At 42.5% G+C, this 16,504-nt stretch overlaps 1 protein-coding gene across 3 annotated transcripts in view; it reads left to right on the top strand.

Annotated features, from left to right (window-relative positions):
- Positions 1 to 1,888: 1,888 nt before the first annotated feature.
- xylt1 (xylosyltransferase I) overlaps positions 1,889 to 16,504 on the top strand; it is a 46,519-nt gene continuing 31,903 nt past the window's right edge. For 2 of the 3 annotated variants that reach the window (XR_013964811.1, XM_080774907.1), the window contains exon 1: positions 1,889 to 2,272. Coding sequence is in view for 2 of the 3 variants with exons in the window: in XM_080774907.1 (XP_080631033.1) it covers positions 1,952 to 2,272 (321 nt within the window). In the remaining variant the exon portion in view is untranslated. The remainder of the gene's footprint in view (positions 2,273 to 16,504) is intronic. The other variant, XM_080774908.1, reaches the window with a different exon arrangement.

Below are 16,504 nucleotides of genomic sequence, written 5' to 3' on the forward strand. Positions count from 1 at the left end.
TGCTCCTCTCTTAAAACGTGAACTGTTTACATGCTCTTAATACCATCTTCTCAATGAAGAAAAGGACATCCTCCCCTTTCTATGATTTTAGTTCCTGGCATCGATTAGTCTCACCTCACAAGTAGATGGTCCTTTTGTATGATGTTGAGTCATACAGTAGATGATGTGTTTATAATAATGTATGTGTGTATATCTCTGGTTCTTCATTTTGTATACAATCTTTTTATGACTAGTGATGTAGGTCAAATGTTGTTTACAATCATGTATGTGTCACTTTACTGCTGTCATTGATGTCCCTTACTATCCTGACTTGTTTTTTTGGTCACGCGAGAATGTCCACAGCTGTATTACATTCCATGTGATCATGTTGATCTTTCCTGTGGTGTTCCTCTCTGTTTCACATAATCACATTAGTCTGAAGAAGAGTTGGTGCAATAAAAGCATCTGTCGCATTGGAGCCCTCAGTGTGCGAGCGTTTTCTTGTTATTTTGTAGGTCTATCAGTCCAGACAGCAGCCCCCCTCTCTCCCTCAACTAGAACAAACCCAACAACACAGGATGGAAGACATGAGGCACATGCAGGTGATTCACTGAAGTCTGAGACAGCAATACAACTTGATACATTTAGTTATATGTCGTTGTGTCTGGCTTTTCCCCCGTAGATAATGCCCTATACTACACAAAAGCAGCCAAAACAGCCACTGAAAACATGTCACATGAGCTTGTAGATCAGCTGTATTTTTTGCTGTTCCCCTGAAAAGTTACAGTTTTGGAGGATAGGCCTATATGAGATTCACCTAACAGCAACGATATTTGTGTGTGTGTGTGTGTGTGTGTGTGTGTGTGTGTGTGTGTGTGTGTGTGTGTGTGTGTGTGTGCGCGCGCGCGCGTGCGTGTGTGTGTGTGTGTGTGTGTGTCTTTTAGCTTGTCATGGCCACTGACCCTCCTCAGATAACAGGAATTAGACAGTCATACCACTCCGGGGAATGCTACACAAGCAGAGGCAGCCCTGGCTGTTCTTGCAATAGTTACAAGCTGGAGAAGCAGCCTAAATGTCATCACCTCTGGTGCCTTCCTCTGCACGCCTATTTCTGTGGGCTCCTCAAGGGGGCACAGGAACCGGAGGAGCACACGCTTGAGAGCAGTTGTTGCAACTGAAAAACAAAACCTTAGAGCAGGCTCTAATGTTATACACTATTTCTTTCTTTCTTTCTTTCTTTCTTTCTTTCTTTCTTTCTTTCTTTCTTTCTTTCTTTCTTTCTTTCAACTGACAGTGTAAATGTACATTTGTACACTCTCTCAGAGATAAAGCTGCAGTATGGAATAAATAATTAATACATTTTTATTTTAACCAATCTCTAATGGTAGAGTATGTTGTTAACCTATACAATAACACACGTGCAGTGGTTGGAGGTGGTCCACTGGTCTGGTTGACAAGTAGGCCTAGTATTGCCTGAACTTACGCACATAAACGCTGTTATGCTGTATCTGTCTGTATCTCCTCTGGCCAAGCAGGAATTTGGTCTCCCTATGTGTGCATGATCAAGAAGACTTAGTTAAGCTTTAAATTATAAAAGTAAAAGTCGGGTCCTTGAGAAGGTTCCAAAAGCATCAAATCAGTTGTCACATCATTGTTATATGGGTTACAATTACACACACGATTGTTGTAATTGCACACTGGGACCACACGGCGACGCCCGTGGCTTCTCTGTCTCTCGGTCCACGTCCTCCAATCCTCTCTCCTCATTTTAAGCCTTTGCCAAATTTCCACCTCCCTCCCCCCTTCCTCCTCCCCCTCCTCCTCCCCCTCCTCCTCCTCCCTCTGTGTCTCTGGCACAGTCCTCGCCAGCCCGGGCAGCAGGGGAGCATTCATACCCCGCTGGCGGCGTTTAGCGGACGGACGGGGGGGTTGAGACTCTAGTGAAGAGAAGAGGAGAAGAGAAGAGAGAAAGATGGTCGGTGGCGGTGGTAACCCGTGCGCTCGCAAGCTGCTGCTGGCCCGGTGGCGCTCCAGGTCGGCGCTGATCGCCGCCGCTCTCACCGTCCTGCTGCTCCAGACGCTCATCGTGTGGAACTTCAGCACCCTGGACCCCGGAGGAGGCGACGGAGGGGACACCCGCAGCAGCCGGGAGAAGAGGGACAGGGTCGGGGGGCCGGTCAACAAAGCAGCGGTAGCCCACGGCGGGGACTCTCGCAGCGGACTGCACAAGAACGGTTACCCGCTGCAGCCGCTCGGAAAGGCGGCCGCGCGGCACAAACTCCAAGCGGTGAGTGTAAGCTCGAATTTATTTTATTTTCGATTATTTTTTATTAATTAGTCTAAAAATGATTTATTGGATTAATCTATTGCTAAATCCAGCTGCCCCCCCCCATCGTCTGATTGTTGACAATACTGTCGCCACAAGGGATCCGCGTGGTGTCGTTGGTAATCCACAAAGATGCTACACACTGCACTGTGGGCTATCCCTCATCATTGAATCAATTAATTTATGATTATGATTGAAATCATTTAATTATTTAATTCAATTTGTTTAATTACATCTCTGAGAGCCTATAAAAGTGTACCCAAGGTGGTTACTCTCTCAGAGTTACAGTATAAATGGATGCTACTTAAGGTAATCCATTAATTTAAGGATTTTACTGTGTAGTCAGGCAGCATCTAAGTGCAAAACATCAACCTGTTGAAATATGGTTGACATGGTTTCCCCCAAAATATATATAGCCTAATTCCCAGTTTCCCACCTTGTTCAAAAATACATAAAAGACAAAAAGAGAGATGTTGACATAAAAACCACAGGTGCAATAACTCCCTCTTCTCATTTTATCACCCTTTCATTCTGTCCCTCCTCGTAGAGAGACAAATGCTGTCTTTTTTTTCTTACTCTTTGTCCATTTTTCATGCATCTTTCAAGAGGAACTCAATCCATACCCTTTCCCTCCTGCCTCACCCCAGCCCAGGTCCATTTGTTCATTACATGTAGGCTAGTTATTTATTTTATGGCCGGATATTTGATTTAATTGATTATGTGCATGTGTCATCAATGTTGTGATATGATAGATATCGTCTGCATGGGATTTCATAATATTGTGATCTATGATGGTGTACTGCCTGTAGGTGTTGCCTTTTTCTGGTTTTAAGAGCATTACAGTAATGTGACTATAGTGCTGCACGAGTCTTACTCAAATATGAATCTCGATTTTCCTCCACAAGAATTGACATCACGATTTTCACACGATTCTCATTTTTTCCATAACAATATTTCTTGTCTTTAGATGCTGAACATTAAACCGGTACATTAAAAATGTGACACCTGCAGCCAACTACTGTGGCTTTAAACAGACAACAGACAACCTCTCTTAAAGTCTCTCTCTTGTAGCAAAAAACATAAGAGTAACTCAAATGAATTGGACAGCCAACTAGTGCTGCACGATTCTTCACGATTCTTCACAGGTATCTGAATCTAGATTGCAATCTTTTCTAAATGTGACTGTCATAGCGCTTCCATTACAGCCTTACTATACCCACTTATGTTAATAATATTCCACTACTTTCTGATTATTATTTATCAAAAATATATATTTTTTAATATTTTGTGAAAGCCCCGATAGTCATTCCCACAATATCATCACAACATTGATATTGAGATATTCAGTCAAAGATAATATTGTGATATAATTAATTGTGTTTATTGATCAGGGACAATACTCAATTATTAATTAATCCAGTGGTTCTCAACCAGTGGGCAGGGGCCACTGGTGGGTCATGAGGATACCACAAGTGGGTCCCCAAATAATTGGCAAAACACTAACCATTAAAGCCGGGAAAGCATCTGTGGGATTTTAGATTTTAGCGTTGGCTATTCAAAAATAGCAGATCTACAAGCTCTCAGAAGACATTTGCAGAATCGGCATGAGTTCTTAATGTTTTAATGACAATATAACATTAATTTAAAAAACACATAACCTAACAATTTTTTTTCAGAAGAGGTTGAGAAGCACTGTGCTAGAGTTAGCCATAAGTGTTATCCCTGTGGCCCTGTACTTACTGACTTACTCTGACCTACTTCTGTGGACAAATGTCACACACAAAGACCATTCACTAAAAACATTACGTGCAGCAGGTTAGTAGAACAATAACAACATAGCAATGGACTACCATTAACAAACTAGACATTATCTACGTGTGTGTGTGTGTGTGTGAAAATATATTCATGTGTGAGTGCCATATGAAATCGTAGTATAACCTCATGATTGATGTTGTCACACGCACGCTGTAGCTGGTTACACAGTGTGCTGTATGTGCCTATTTTAATAAGGTGTGTGCTCTCATATCCAGCTGTTCACACACACACACACACACACACACACACACACACACACACACACACACACATGCACACACACACACACACACACACACACACACCATATATTTTGTGTGTCATGAACATGAGGACTGTATTCATGGCTGCTAGTTTCATGGTCCATTTTTACATCCTCTAATTACAGTGAACCAGCTGCAGCAGACATGCCTGTCTGTGTGTGTGTGTGTGTGTGTGTGTGTGTGTGTGTGTGTGTGTGTGTGTGTGTGTGTGTGTGTGTGTGCATGCGCATGTGCGTTTGTGCGCACGTGTGTGTGTACGTGTGTGCACGTGCGTGCTTGTCAGGCAGTTATTGGCTTTAAAATAGCAGAGGTACCTGCCAGGGATTTGATATGGTTTGGTGCAGAGTTGTAGAAGTGAGAGTTGTTGAACATAGATGAGAGAGAGATGGGGGGGGGGTTGGAGTGGCATCTTCACACACAACATACACTCACTAACGTGTGTGTATGTTGTGTGTGAAGATGACTTGTGTAGCTAAAGACAGAGAAAGAAAGAGGCAGAAATATAAAAGTGGGAGAGAGCATGCATGTAAGAATGATGATGATCATGTGTGTGTGTGTGTGTGTGTGTGTGTGTGTGTGTGTGTGTGTGTGTGTGTGTGTGTGTGTGTGTGTGTGTGTGTGTGTGTGTGTGTGTGCACGCGCGTGCATGCGTGCGTGTGTAACTGTGCATGTGCATGTGTGTGTGAAACAGAGAGAGGGAGAGAGTATGAAAGAAAGGAGCATGTACCATAGAAGAGGAAGTGGGTGTTGACGCTCCGTGTTCCAATAAAGAAGGAGATGATTTTAAGAAGCTCAATAAAATGTTGAGGCCTGCTGCTGCTCGTCCATCATCTGAGCTCTCTGTGGGGGTGGATCACATGGGCCCAGCTCAGTGCTATTGATCTCTCTGTGTGTGTGTGTGTGTGTGTGTGTGTGTGTGTGCGCGCGTGCGCACACCAGAGTGAGAGAAGCCCAACTAAAAACTAGATCTATCATCTATCTAACTGTGTGTGTGTGTGTGTGTGTGTGTGTGTGTGTGTGTGTGTAAATCTTTGCTGCCCACCACTGTGCATTCTCAGAGCATGTTTGTTTTAATGAATCAAATTAGATTTTGATAAATAAACCCATCTGTCATGTTCCGGCTTGGAACAACAGATCCAATATCTGAATATCTGTAAAAGAACACTGTTGAACTCAGTTCTATTGATTGGTTTCACAATGATGACAAGTTTTTCAAGGTTTTCAGTAAATAATAATACCATAATCTTGTTTTTAATATACTTTTTCATATTAAAGTGTTGTTATCGTTAAAATATTATTGTGGGGTCCCAATTACAATACTCTCGTGGCCCACAACCACTCATAACATCTATCATACCTTTCTGGATGTGTGTGTGTGTGTGTGTGTGTGTGTGTGTGTGTGTGTGTGTGTGTGTGTCTGTGTGTGTGTGTGTCTGTGTGTGTCTGTGCGTGCGTGCGTGTGTGTGTGTGTGTGTGTGTGTGTGTGTGTGTGTGTGCATGCGTTCGTGTGTCTGTCTGTCTGACCAATGACAATGCTTCATCTACCCATAAAAATATATTTTGTCTGTTTAGTTTGGAGAATCACATGCACGCAAATGAAACTTCAAAATAAGACACCATAAATCTAATTTCTCTGTACAGTAATTGCTACAGTCATTTATGTTTCTTTTAATTAGTTTCCTTTCCACAGAGCATGACAGATGAGGTGAAATATGCATAGGCCTACATGATGTCCTTTAATTGAACTGTTTGACATGCAGTTTATAGATCCACCCATGCAAAACAAACCACTTACCACTGTAAGGACTGTGAATAAAGGTCAATCAAACCATTATTGCTTTTGTATTTTACACCCTCACATGTTTACAATAATGAGACATTTCTTTTGTTAAATAAAACACAATTGGAATACAGGAAAGAAGCTGTAAAAACAACTAAAAGACACGCATATCTAAAGACCTACTAGGTTGCGTGCTGGACAAAAACCAGTAGTACTAGTAGTACTATAGTATAGTAAGAATAAAAGGAGTCCGCACACCTATTGATGCAAGTGAAAGTGTAACGTTTTGAGCTTCTTCAGACCTTCAAATGTATTATTGTATTATTTAAGTATGACATGAACAGTGTTGAAATACAACAAACTGGTAGTCTACTGTATTGTGTGAAACTTGCAACTACTACTAATACAAAACAGCTGAATTAGCTGCTTCAACTACTCCAATTTAATGTACTGTGACACTTCTCCTTCTCCTGTACCAGACTGCTGACAGTGACGTTCATCAGATGGGGGTAGTGAGGGATTCCTCTCTGTAAACTGTGTAAAGCAGAGGTGGCCAACCGTTTCCCACATGATATATCTACTTAGCAGTTTTGTTTTCCAAGGCTGTTTTGATTTCACCACCACTTTTATGTCTTATTATAGGCTGCTAATTAGAATAATGCAAATATATAATATGTGGAAGAAAAAAACGAACTAACATAGAATAAGCCAATAGTTTTATATGAATAACAAAGGCAACAGAAATTATTATGCACATCAAACAATAATGGAACATTAATTTATGGAACTATGGCAATCTCAGTTTCGTTTACTGTTGGCTGAAGTGTTTGTGATTTGTCTGAATGGGTCTTAACGACTTCCCTTTCTTTGCTATTACTGCACACAGTTGATGAGCTGATCAGATAAATACATACTTAATACTTCTGATAGCACATGTCACATGATTCACTTTCACGTACTGTACAAATATAGTACATGTGGTTGAGATTTCAGTTCCATATTCCCTTTTCTCAGCTGGAGAAGTCTGATTTGTGGTTTGGTCAGAAAGTGTCTCTTCCCTTTTCTTTACTATCGCTGTGCATTTGTTGCTGAAAAGAATGGTTCTCTTCCCAATTATATTTTGGGCATGGCATTATATTGGTGAACATTTTTCAGAATTTCAAAATGACACTGTATAACATATAACCTATGGCATACATTTATGAAACAGGAAATGATCACATTTGTCAGGTGAAAGAAGCGCTGTCTCCGTTGTGTTCTTGTCTCCGTTGTGTTCTCCCCCCATATTAGTATGAAATGATACGTAGCTTAGCTTGTTCAGTCAGATATATTCGAGGGGTTTCATGCTGTGCTCAAGGGCGCATACATATACTCAAGTTTGACCCACATGTCATTCGCTGATGTGGCAGTCAGCTGACCAATTGGGCGGGGTATTTAAGCTCTCCTAGACTGCATGCTTCTTCCTACCTTCTGCTCATGGTATCTATCTCCCTGCTCTTAATGTTTAATGATGGTGTTTAATCGTGCCGAGCAGGGAGAAAATGCAGCAGATTAATATCATATGCACACTTGTATTCTGCCAAGGGAGCTTTGCCGTTGCTTGCTGTCCCATTGGCTAGAAGCAGGCAATTACAATTAGTCGCACATGGTCACTTACATTTCATGAGCGTTCATAGGTCAGGTTTCACCTGACAAAAACAAAAAGAAAATAAATCGTTAAAAGATGAAATATGGATGATATGCTGGCAGGGATATTCTTTATTTCGATGTTAAATTTGCATTGCACCACACCACCACACACCGCTAGGGTATACATAAAAGCCAGCAAACTTGAGCATGTTTGGATGACCGACGGTGTTCTGGATGTTTTGTCTGAGCTTTCAAATGGCTCTGCAATCAACCAAAAAGTCCCTCGGGATGGAACAGTCGATCTTCGTTAAAACGTTTTGTTGGCTTTTGCAGTAAACGAGAGTGCGCTGACTTTTGAATCCCGGAGAGCGAGCGTATAGATTAGATCCCATAGCCTGAGGAGATGACCATCATAAGCGTGTGTGTGTGTGTGTGTGTGTGTGTGTGTGTGTGTGTGTGTGTGTGTGTGTGTGTGTGTGTGTGTGTCATGGTTCTGTTAATTCTGATGTTTGTGGATTTCTTTGTCCAGTCGGAAAGGGCTTTACAATGTGCAAGATCAGAGTAAATGGTCTGAAACCTAGTTGTCAACCAATAACAGTAATTAAGTAGTCAAATAAATATTGTGCCAAGAAAGTAATTAAGTGTGTGGTAAAGATTAAGCAACTAGGATAGTAGGGAAACATCAAATCTAGCATCTGTCTAAACAACATACTATCTGTAACATACTTAGCATCTGTGTACAAGCAAACAGCCTACATCTATCTAAATAAAAGCCAGTGATCTTCCATTAGCACCAGCTGTACCGCTGCTGGGTCAAACTTGTGAACCTATTAATTTTCGCGCCGCTGGTAAACACCCCCAAGGCCATTATGTACTGTTATCGCGCCTGTGTCAAGATTAATTTGATACAGTATGTCTGGTCCATGCATCTTGTGATATGAATCTTATTCTGAACTCTTCACCACTTAAACCCAACATAATTTGTTTACCGGAATCCCCCATGGTATCTGTATTTGAGGCCACCTGAGTCCCCCCCCCCCTTTACACCAAATCTCTTCCATGAAAATAGCCAATCTCTTCTCCTTTCTGCGGAAATAGCCAATCTAAAAGCTTGCAATGTGTCACGTGGCAATGCAGCACTTTCGTTTTAAGTTTGTAGAACGACGATGTTCACCAAATGTCCCAGTGTAGGGACACTAGGGTTCATGTGGTTAATCCTTCCGTTGTTGTTGCCTCTAGCAGTGTAGAGTAGCAGTAAAGTAAGAGCTTTCTAGGATATAGATTTATAGAAGCAGTGGGAGCTGTGGAAACTGTGTGGGGGTGTGTGTGTGTGTGTGTGTGTGTGTGTGTGTGTGTATGTGTGTGTATGTGTGTGTGTGTGTGTTTGTGTGTGTGTGTGTGTGTGCGTTCTCATAGTGCACACACAGTTTGTGTGTAAGTATAATCGTCACTTTCGGGTGGAAACCATGTATGTCCAATATCATTACTTTTCGGGAATTCGAAAAAAATAAGCTTGTGTTCCAATGGATCAAATGTAGTACGTTTTTAGTCACGTAATCTCTTGTTAATGCATGTTGTGTGCGTGCATACGTGTATGTCTCTTTCTCTCTGGTCCTTCAGCAGTGGAACATAAGGCACCTTCATGGCCTATAAACATGTTTACAGCGGGTTAGGATGGCGCCACACTAACACAACACAGACATTCATCTCCCCTAGCCTGGGTACCTTACAGGACGGACGGACGGACGGACGGACGGACGGACGGACAGACGGACACACACACACACACACACACACACACACACACACACACACACACACACACACACACACACACACACACACACACACACTCACACATACTCCAGCATGTTTTTCAAATTAGGAGACTAGTTATTCTCTCTGTCTTGGGGGAACATATCATAGCTAAGGGACAAATAAAAATAGGCCTATGTCAAATTTAGCTTGGGACATTTGCTGATCAGCTATTATAGAAAAACAGGTATGCTGGAATGTACGTATGTACGAGTGTTTTGCTGTTGTCAGTCACTGTAATTAACTCATTTATGCTGCGTTCACACGGGCAGATGCAAAGATGCAAAGATACAGATTCACACCATATTTGTCACTTTGTATTTGAAGTTGAAGCCAGTTCAACTTATTTGCAGCCTTGTATCTTTGCATCTTTTGTAGAAGCTAAAAACGTCAGGATTTGCTTTGTAGCTTCGCATCGCTGGCTTGAAAAATGAATGGTAGACTATCTACTGTATGTATCTGCCCGTATGAACACAGAAGTAGACCTGTTGCAACCTATACGTTGTTATCCCTTTGAATCCGGATGCTAACTCTGTGTTGCTGCTATACATGTATAGCAACATAATAATTTTGAATTAGAATTTGAAGGTTTTCAGAAACCAAATAGCCAATCTACAAGCTCACAACTCGTCTGCAACACGCTATGACCTTGTAGATGGGCTACGCCCCCCCCCCACCTCCCCTGAACATTGATGCTGGGTTTCAAGTGGTTAATGTGGTTAGGTTGAATTTGTCCCCCAAAAGAGCATTGGGAAACAAAAGGCTAAAAAAGGCTATTACTGGGACTCTGCGAAGTGTCCTTAACCCTCCAGTCTATGTGACCCTTCGCTCTGTCTGGATGTTACCCTGCCAGTGAGGTGTGTTTCCTGGGCACTGGGCCAGGCTGGGGATGTTGCCCTGATGGCTTATATAGACCGACAACACCAAACCCACCGCTATCCGCCTCTGGATATAAAACACCTGTGTTTTATACACATCCACATATGCATGCCGACACAGACAGACAGACAGACAGACAGACAGACAGACAGATAGACAGACAGTATCTCTCTCGTTGTCCTTTTCGCACGCATGCATCCATGCACGCACGCATATGACATCATGCACTTATGCATGAAAGCATGCACACACACACACACACACACACACACACACACACACACACACACACACACACACACACACACACACACACACAAACTAAGTATAAATCAGACATAACTCTAACTCTAACCCTAAATGTATCCTCCAAATACCTAATCCTAATCCTAACCCCGACCTGAATCTTTTGCTGATTTTAAGCCTCACTCTAAAATTATTTTGGAATATTTAATTATATATACCTTTTCTCTTGTCAGGTTCAGGAAAATGTCTATGTCTCAAATTCTACTATACTTAACTCGGAGCCCGTCTTTGGCGTAGATCTGCGTCATTTGAATTAATCTGACCAACAGCCAATGGAGTCAATCAATTCTACGCCAAATGGTCTTTTATATCGATTATGATCGATCAGGTCGTGATACTACTTACATTAGCATTGGGTTGCTAGCTGACGTTGTCAACAACAATGGAGCATTTGCCGTTTTGGCTCTTCAAAATAAGGGTTGAACGGGGGAAGATCCTGGCAATACGAGGTGAATTAATTAATTAATCCTGACAGGTAAAGTGTTGATATATTTGGCCTTCATAAGTATGCTACTGTATAAGTATTGTGCACACACACACACACACACACACACACACACACACACACACACACACACACACACACACACACACACACACACACACACACAGTCACACACACGCTCACAACTTGACCCTGGTCTCCCCAACTGTCCTGGCCTGGTGTGTGTGTTAATGAGGGTGTTTGTAGTGCAGACTGAAACTACTGTAGCACAATGATGGATGGCAGGCAGCAGAGCCAGAGTGTCCTTGTCCAAACCAAGACAACAGCCGGCCGTCCGTCTGTCCTGCCTACAGGCCGTCCGTCTGTCCTGCCTACAGGCCGTCTGTCTGTCCTGCCTACAGGCGGTCCGTCTGTCGTGCCTATAGGCCGTACAATACATCTCTGGAAACATACCCTGATACAAGGCCTTTCAGACAGCGTTTCTGTGTATGTGTTCTTTTTGGTCCATCTTCTGCACCAGACCTGGGACATTCTACTGCTCAGGAACCCTCTTCATGAAATCGTGAGATAACCCAAAACACCACCTATTTAACCACTTTAACCCTGACATACCAATTTTGGGCATGTTCAAAAAGCTCATTACGCGTCGTATCATGGTGCGTTGTGAGCTGGTACATCGGCTGGTATCGCTACTTGTCATACGAGGAAGTATATGCCTCGATAAGGTAGAGGAGATGGCCGCCCGGGTCTGCCTGACATTTCGTGCAGTTAATGGGACGTCTTGAGACAACTTGTTATGATTTTGCACTATAATAACAGGTAATTGAATTGAAATTAATTGAAGTAGGATTTAAGTGACAAAGAAACCTAAGGGAATAAGATACATAACATTATTATAGATCTTTTGGTTTTGGACTGCTACTTTACTGGGTACGATTGGTGTTAAGATCAAACCTGTGACAGTGTCTGGAAGAATGCTGCTGCGTCTGTTCTGTAAGGGCTCCCTTTCAGAAAGGGGATGTAAATGACTTATTCCATTGTCATGGCTGCATCTGTCACTGTCACATAGACTCCTATCCACAGTCAATGGTCTTATCTCTGCTTTACCATTGACCCTAGTTCAGGATGTCAGAGACCCTGATTCATACGTCGTCGCATGCACAATAATGTTGCTTGCTGAACATAGTCGATCTGTGAGTTAGACAAAATTATATTTGAAGGAAGTTGTGCTTTATCACACAGTGCAACAGAAAGAGCCAGACCAGGGAGGGTAGAGAGAAGTTCTGCTTTATCACACAGTGCAATAGAAAGAGCCAGACCACGGAGGGTAGAGAGAGGAACAATGCAATGTATCGTATCTGCCTTTGATGGTCTAATGATCAAACATGGCTGCCACCCACATACATTACACCGTGTCATGCTCTCTCTATTAGCGATTAAGTACGCATTGATGTTAAAACCACAGAGCCTCTTTATGTTTTATTTTTGTATTCCTTTTCTTTCTTTCTTTCAGATAATCACCCCTAAAGCCAGCATTCATAGACTTAAATCCCTCGAGTAATCCCACCGCAATCCCATGAGTGCTGGGTCTACTTTCACCACGTCTCACCGCAATGGCGAACATTTAGCTTACTTTCTCCCCATATGCCCCATCTGTCTCTGTTATTTCTTTGTTCAGACCCCCATCCCACTCTCCCTGTCTCTCTCTCTCTCTCTCTCTCTCTCTCTCTCTCCTCTCTCAGGGATGTGGTATTCATCATCCTTTTTCTGGATTTTAGTTTGGGCGTAGAACTTGCATTTGCCAGGTGAATGGTACTGTAGTCTCTGTAGTGTAGTATGTGTGCTCGCCTGCTCGGTGCTTTTGGCATGCATGCACACACTAAGGAAGATTGAAGAGGCACTATAATTTGATCATTCAATTAAAATCTGTGTCTATTTTAGTATTATATGTTACTCATCTTCTGACACAAATGTTAGTAGGCTGGATAGTGGCTCTTTTATTTTCTGATCCTATCACTGGCTGCAGAAAGGTCTAATAAAAGGGGAATTCCACTCATTTTCAACATTTTACTATGACATTAATATACCTTAGAGCTGTTGTGCGGAAATAATTTTAAAAAATCCCCCCATTCTGTGTTTCCTAGAACTGGAGGTATGAAAAAAATAATTAACATGGTGAAGTACATCTTGAGTACCCCTTCCCCCCCTCTATATATCATAAAATAGCTGGAAAGTGCTTAACGGACAATGGACATACAGTACATGTTAACTGTGTGACAAATGCAAAAAATAGATATGGAATCAATAGGGAAGGACGTGACATCTATTATGTGTGCAAAGCTGTGTGCATACATGCATACGTGTGTGTGTGTGTGTGTGTGTGTGTGTGTGTGTGTGTGTGTGTGTGTGTGTACATGTGTGTGTGTGCGACTGTGCGTGCGTGCTTGCGTGCATGTGTGTGTGTGTGTGGGCTGGCGTCTGTTCAGCGATGTGCTGCTGTGTGATTTGCAGTGGTTGCATGTCGTTGAGGGGCTGGTCATGTCATGTCATGTCATGGATGATTTGTTTGGCTAAGACACAGATATGGAGCAGAGTGGTGCTTATATTTGACCTGCTGTTAGCTGGGGAGGGACGTTGACTGACACACCACACACCCACAGATGCAGATTCCACTGTGTGTAATACCATGGCAATTAGCTACTTCCTCTATTCTTATATGTGCGTGAGAAACGTACGGCACACACACACACACACACACACACACACACACACACACACACACACACTCTGCTGCTTTTGATAGATGCGTTGCTCGGGCCCCATGATGTACAGTAGCGTTCAGCGAGGTGAAAGAGCCCTTCATCACTGTTTGAAGGTGTTCTCAGTGACACATCCCCCCCCCCTCCCAGGCCCGGCGGACCCTCTCAACTCCTCATTTTCAACGTTTCATTAAGAGATGCTTCTGAAGGGAAAACCCTTAAAGCCTGATTTACACTCAGTTGTGAATCCAGGGTTGTGCACCGAAAATAGCGGAGCTACGCGCTTCTGAGCTTGTGGGTCTGCTAATTTTGAAATCAGACATTAATTCTCAAATGCCATCTGTCACAGACAGTGACAGTGTCCGTTTCTCCCATACCCTTTAAATCCTCCTCTCTCTCATATACAGTACTGTCTACAGTACTGTCTTGAGAAGAAAGTAGGACTGAAGGGAAGAACGAAGGCAGGAATTTAGGTAGGGAGTGAGAGAGAAATAAAGTGAAAGAAATGTAAAAGACAGGAAACATAGAGCGAAAGAAAAAGGGTCTTAAAGGCACACTGACGACTTTGAAACTCTTGTGAGGACATACAGTATACAGTCGGGAAACGTTATGTGTCCACTCCTGTTACATTTCATGATTAAAAAATAGCAAAAGCAGCATAACTACGGGATAAAAACGTGCAGCATTTCCAGCTTGTAGATCTGCTATATTGTAAAGCTTTTGTGTGATGCTGTAGTATGGTCAAGAAGGGCGTCAATTTGTTTAAATATGGAGATAAGAGGTTTCTGCACGACAGCAGTGATTTATTCATGCTGTATACAGCTGTGTCTAAAAATGTCTTCTACATCCTGACAGTTTTCTGAAAAAGCTATGTTTCTATGTCAGTCGTTCTTCGATTTTTCAAAAATAGCAGACCTTCAAGCTCGTAGCGCGCCACTCGGTGGCGTGCTATGAGCTTGTAGATCTGCTATTTTTCAATAGCTAAAGCATAACATGATGCCACCAAAAGGGGTTCCCGCCCAAAATGGGTTAAAAGTATATACTATGTTAAACAAATACTACAAATGTGGCAAATGCATTAAGAACAACATTGGGATTTAGGTCCAAAATTGAATTGGATTTAAGTGTGCCTTTAAATTTCTGCAGTCTGCAGTCCACTTGGTGTATGGGTGGATGGGTGGATGCCTTATCAGCCATGATGCACTGTGGCAACTCTTTTTTTATTTTTTGGTTAAAACATTGAAAACTCTTGTGTTCTGATGATGGTTTTTTTGTGACGGGGGGCTCCCCATCTCTCCAAATCTTCGCTAGACAGGGGATTAAGCCCTATATAGTTTTTTCGTACAACATAGCTGATCTAGAAGTCTTTTTGGAAACATGCTGGAATGTGTGCGGTTAAAAATTGCAGCTAAAACAAGTAGGTGTGTATAGGGTTTCATGCATTCGAGGGTCACATCCTGGTATTGCAGTGGAAACGCCTTGCAGACGTGGTTGAGAGACAAATCAGGACCACCCACTGCTACCTCTACAGGAAGAGAGAGGGAACAAATCACCGTCATTACTCGAAATCTACATATTGGCCTCCAACCGTCTCGCCATAGGCTTTCTGAATGCTGATAGATGGCTCCGTACAGACGCTATATTTACATCGTCACGTAATGTGTGTGATGTGGGCTCGGTTACCATGGAATTACAATCATACTCTGAAAAACAGACCGTAATGCACTGGTGGGAAATGCTCTTGGCTCCTCTTATTTGACTGCCAGGGGTTCAATTAGCTAGAATTCTGATATAAAAGTGCTTTAGATGTATCAAATTGGTGTAGGAGGAGGCAGTGATTCCCATGGTAGTTCAGTGCTTACTCTCTAAATGGAGGTGTGCTTTTTGAAGTGACTGGTGCTTTGCTGAGACTGAGGCGCCGAAGAAGCGTTTCTTCAGCTTCATGCGGTTGTTGTTTGAAGTATGCTTGAATTTGAGTTTTGTGCAACAATAATTGCAATAACAATTCACTGAATTAGTGAAAATAGCTGATCTTTAAGCTTGCGACACTCTGTGAGCTTGTGTACTTGCTCTCGTATACATGGGCTACTCGCGCCATGCCACATTGTGCGTCAAAGTGTAAAATAGGGCTCAGGTCAAACTCTCACTCAACTCAACTCTGTCACATCACAGGTTTACAAGTGGGTGAAATCCATTGTCGTACAAGCTCCTATCATTACCGTTTCAAAAACAGGGAAAGCATGTCAACATGAGCACTGTGTAAGATAGATGTATTGTATACTGCACAATGCACATAGGGTGCATGATAAGGTGTGGGGTTTTAAAGAGCAATGGAATGATGCAGTTAAAGTAGCAGTTAAATCAACAAAAGTTATAGTGGATACCACCAGTGTAGCAGCAGCGGGTTATTCTGGAATACGTGGTTGTTCTGGTTAACTAGTAGGCCTACATATGGGGTCAATGTTGGACGTTTAGCTAGCAGACCTATTTAAATGAGGACTTGACTGT

This window comes from Protomyctophum bolini (assembly GCF_963924005.1).
Source record: "Protomyctophum bolini genome assembly, chromosome: 11".
NCBI lineage: Eukaryota > Metazoa > Chordata > Actinopteri > Myctophiformes > Myctophidae > Protomyctophum > Protomyctophum bolini.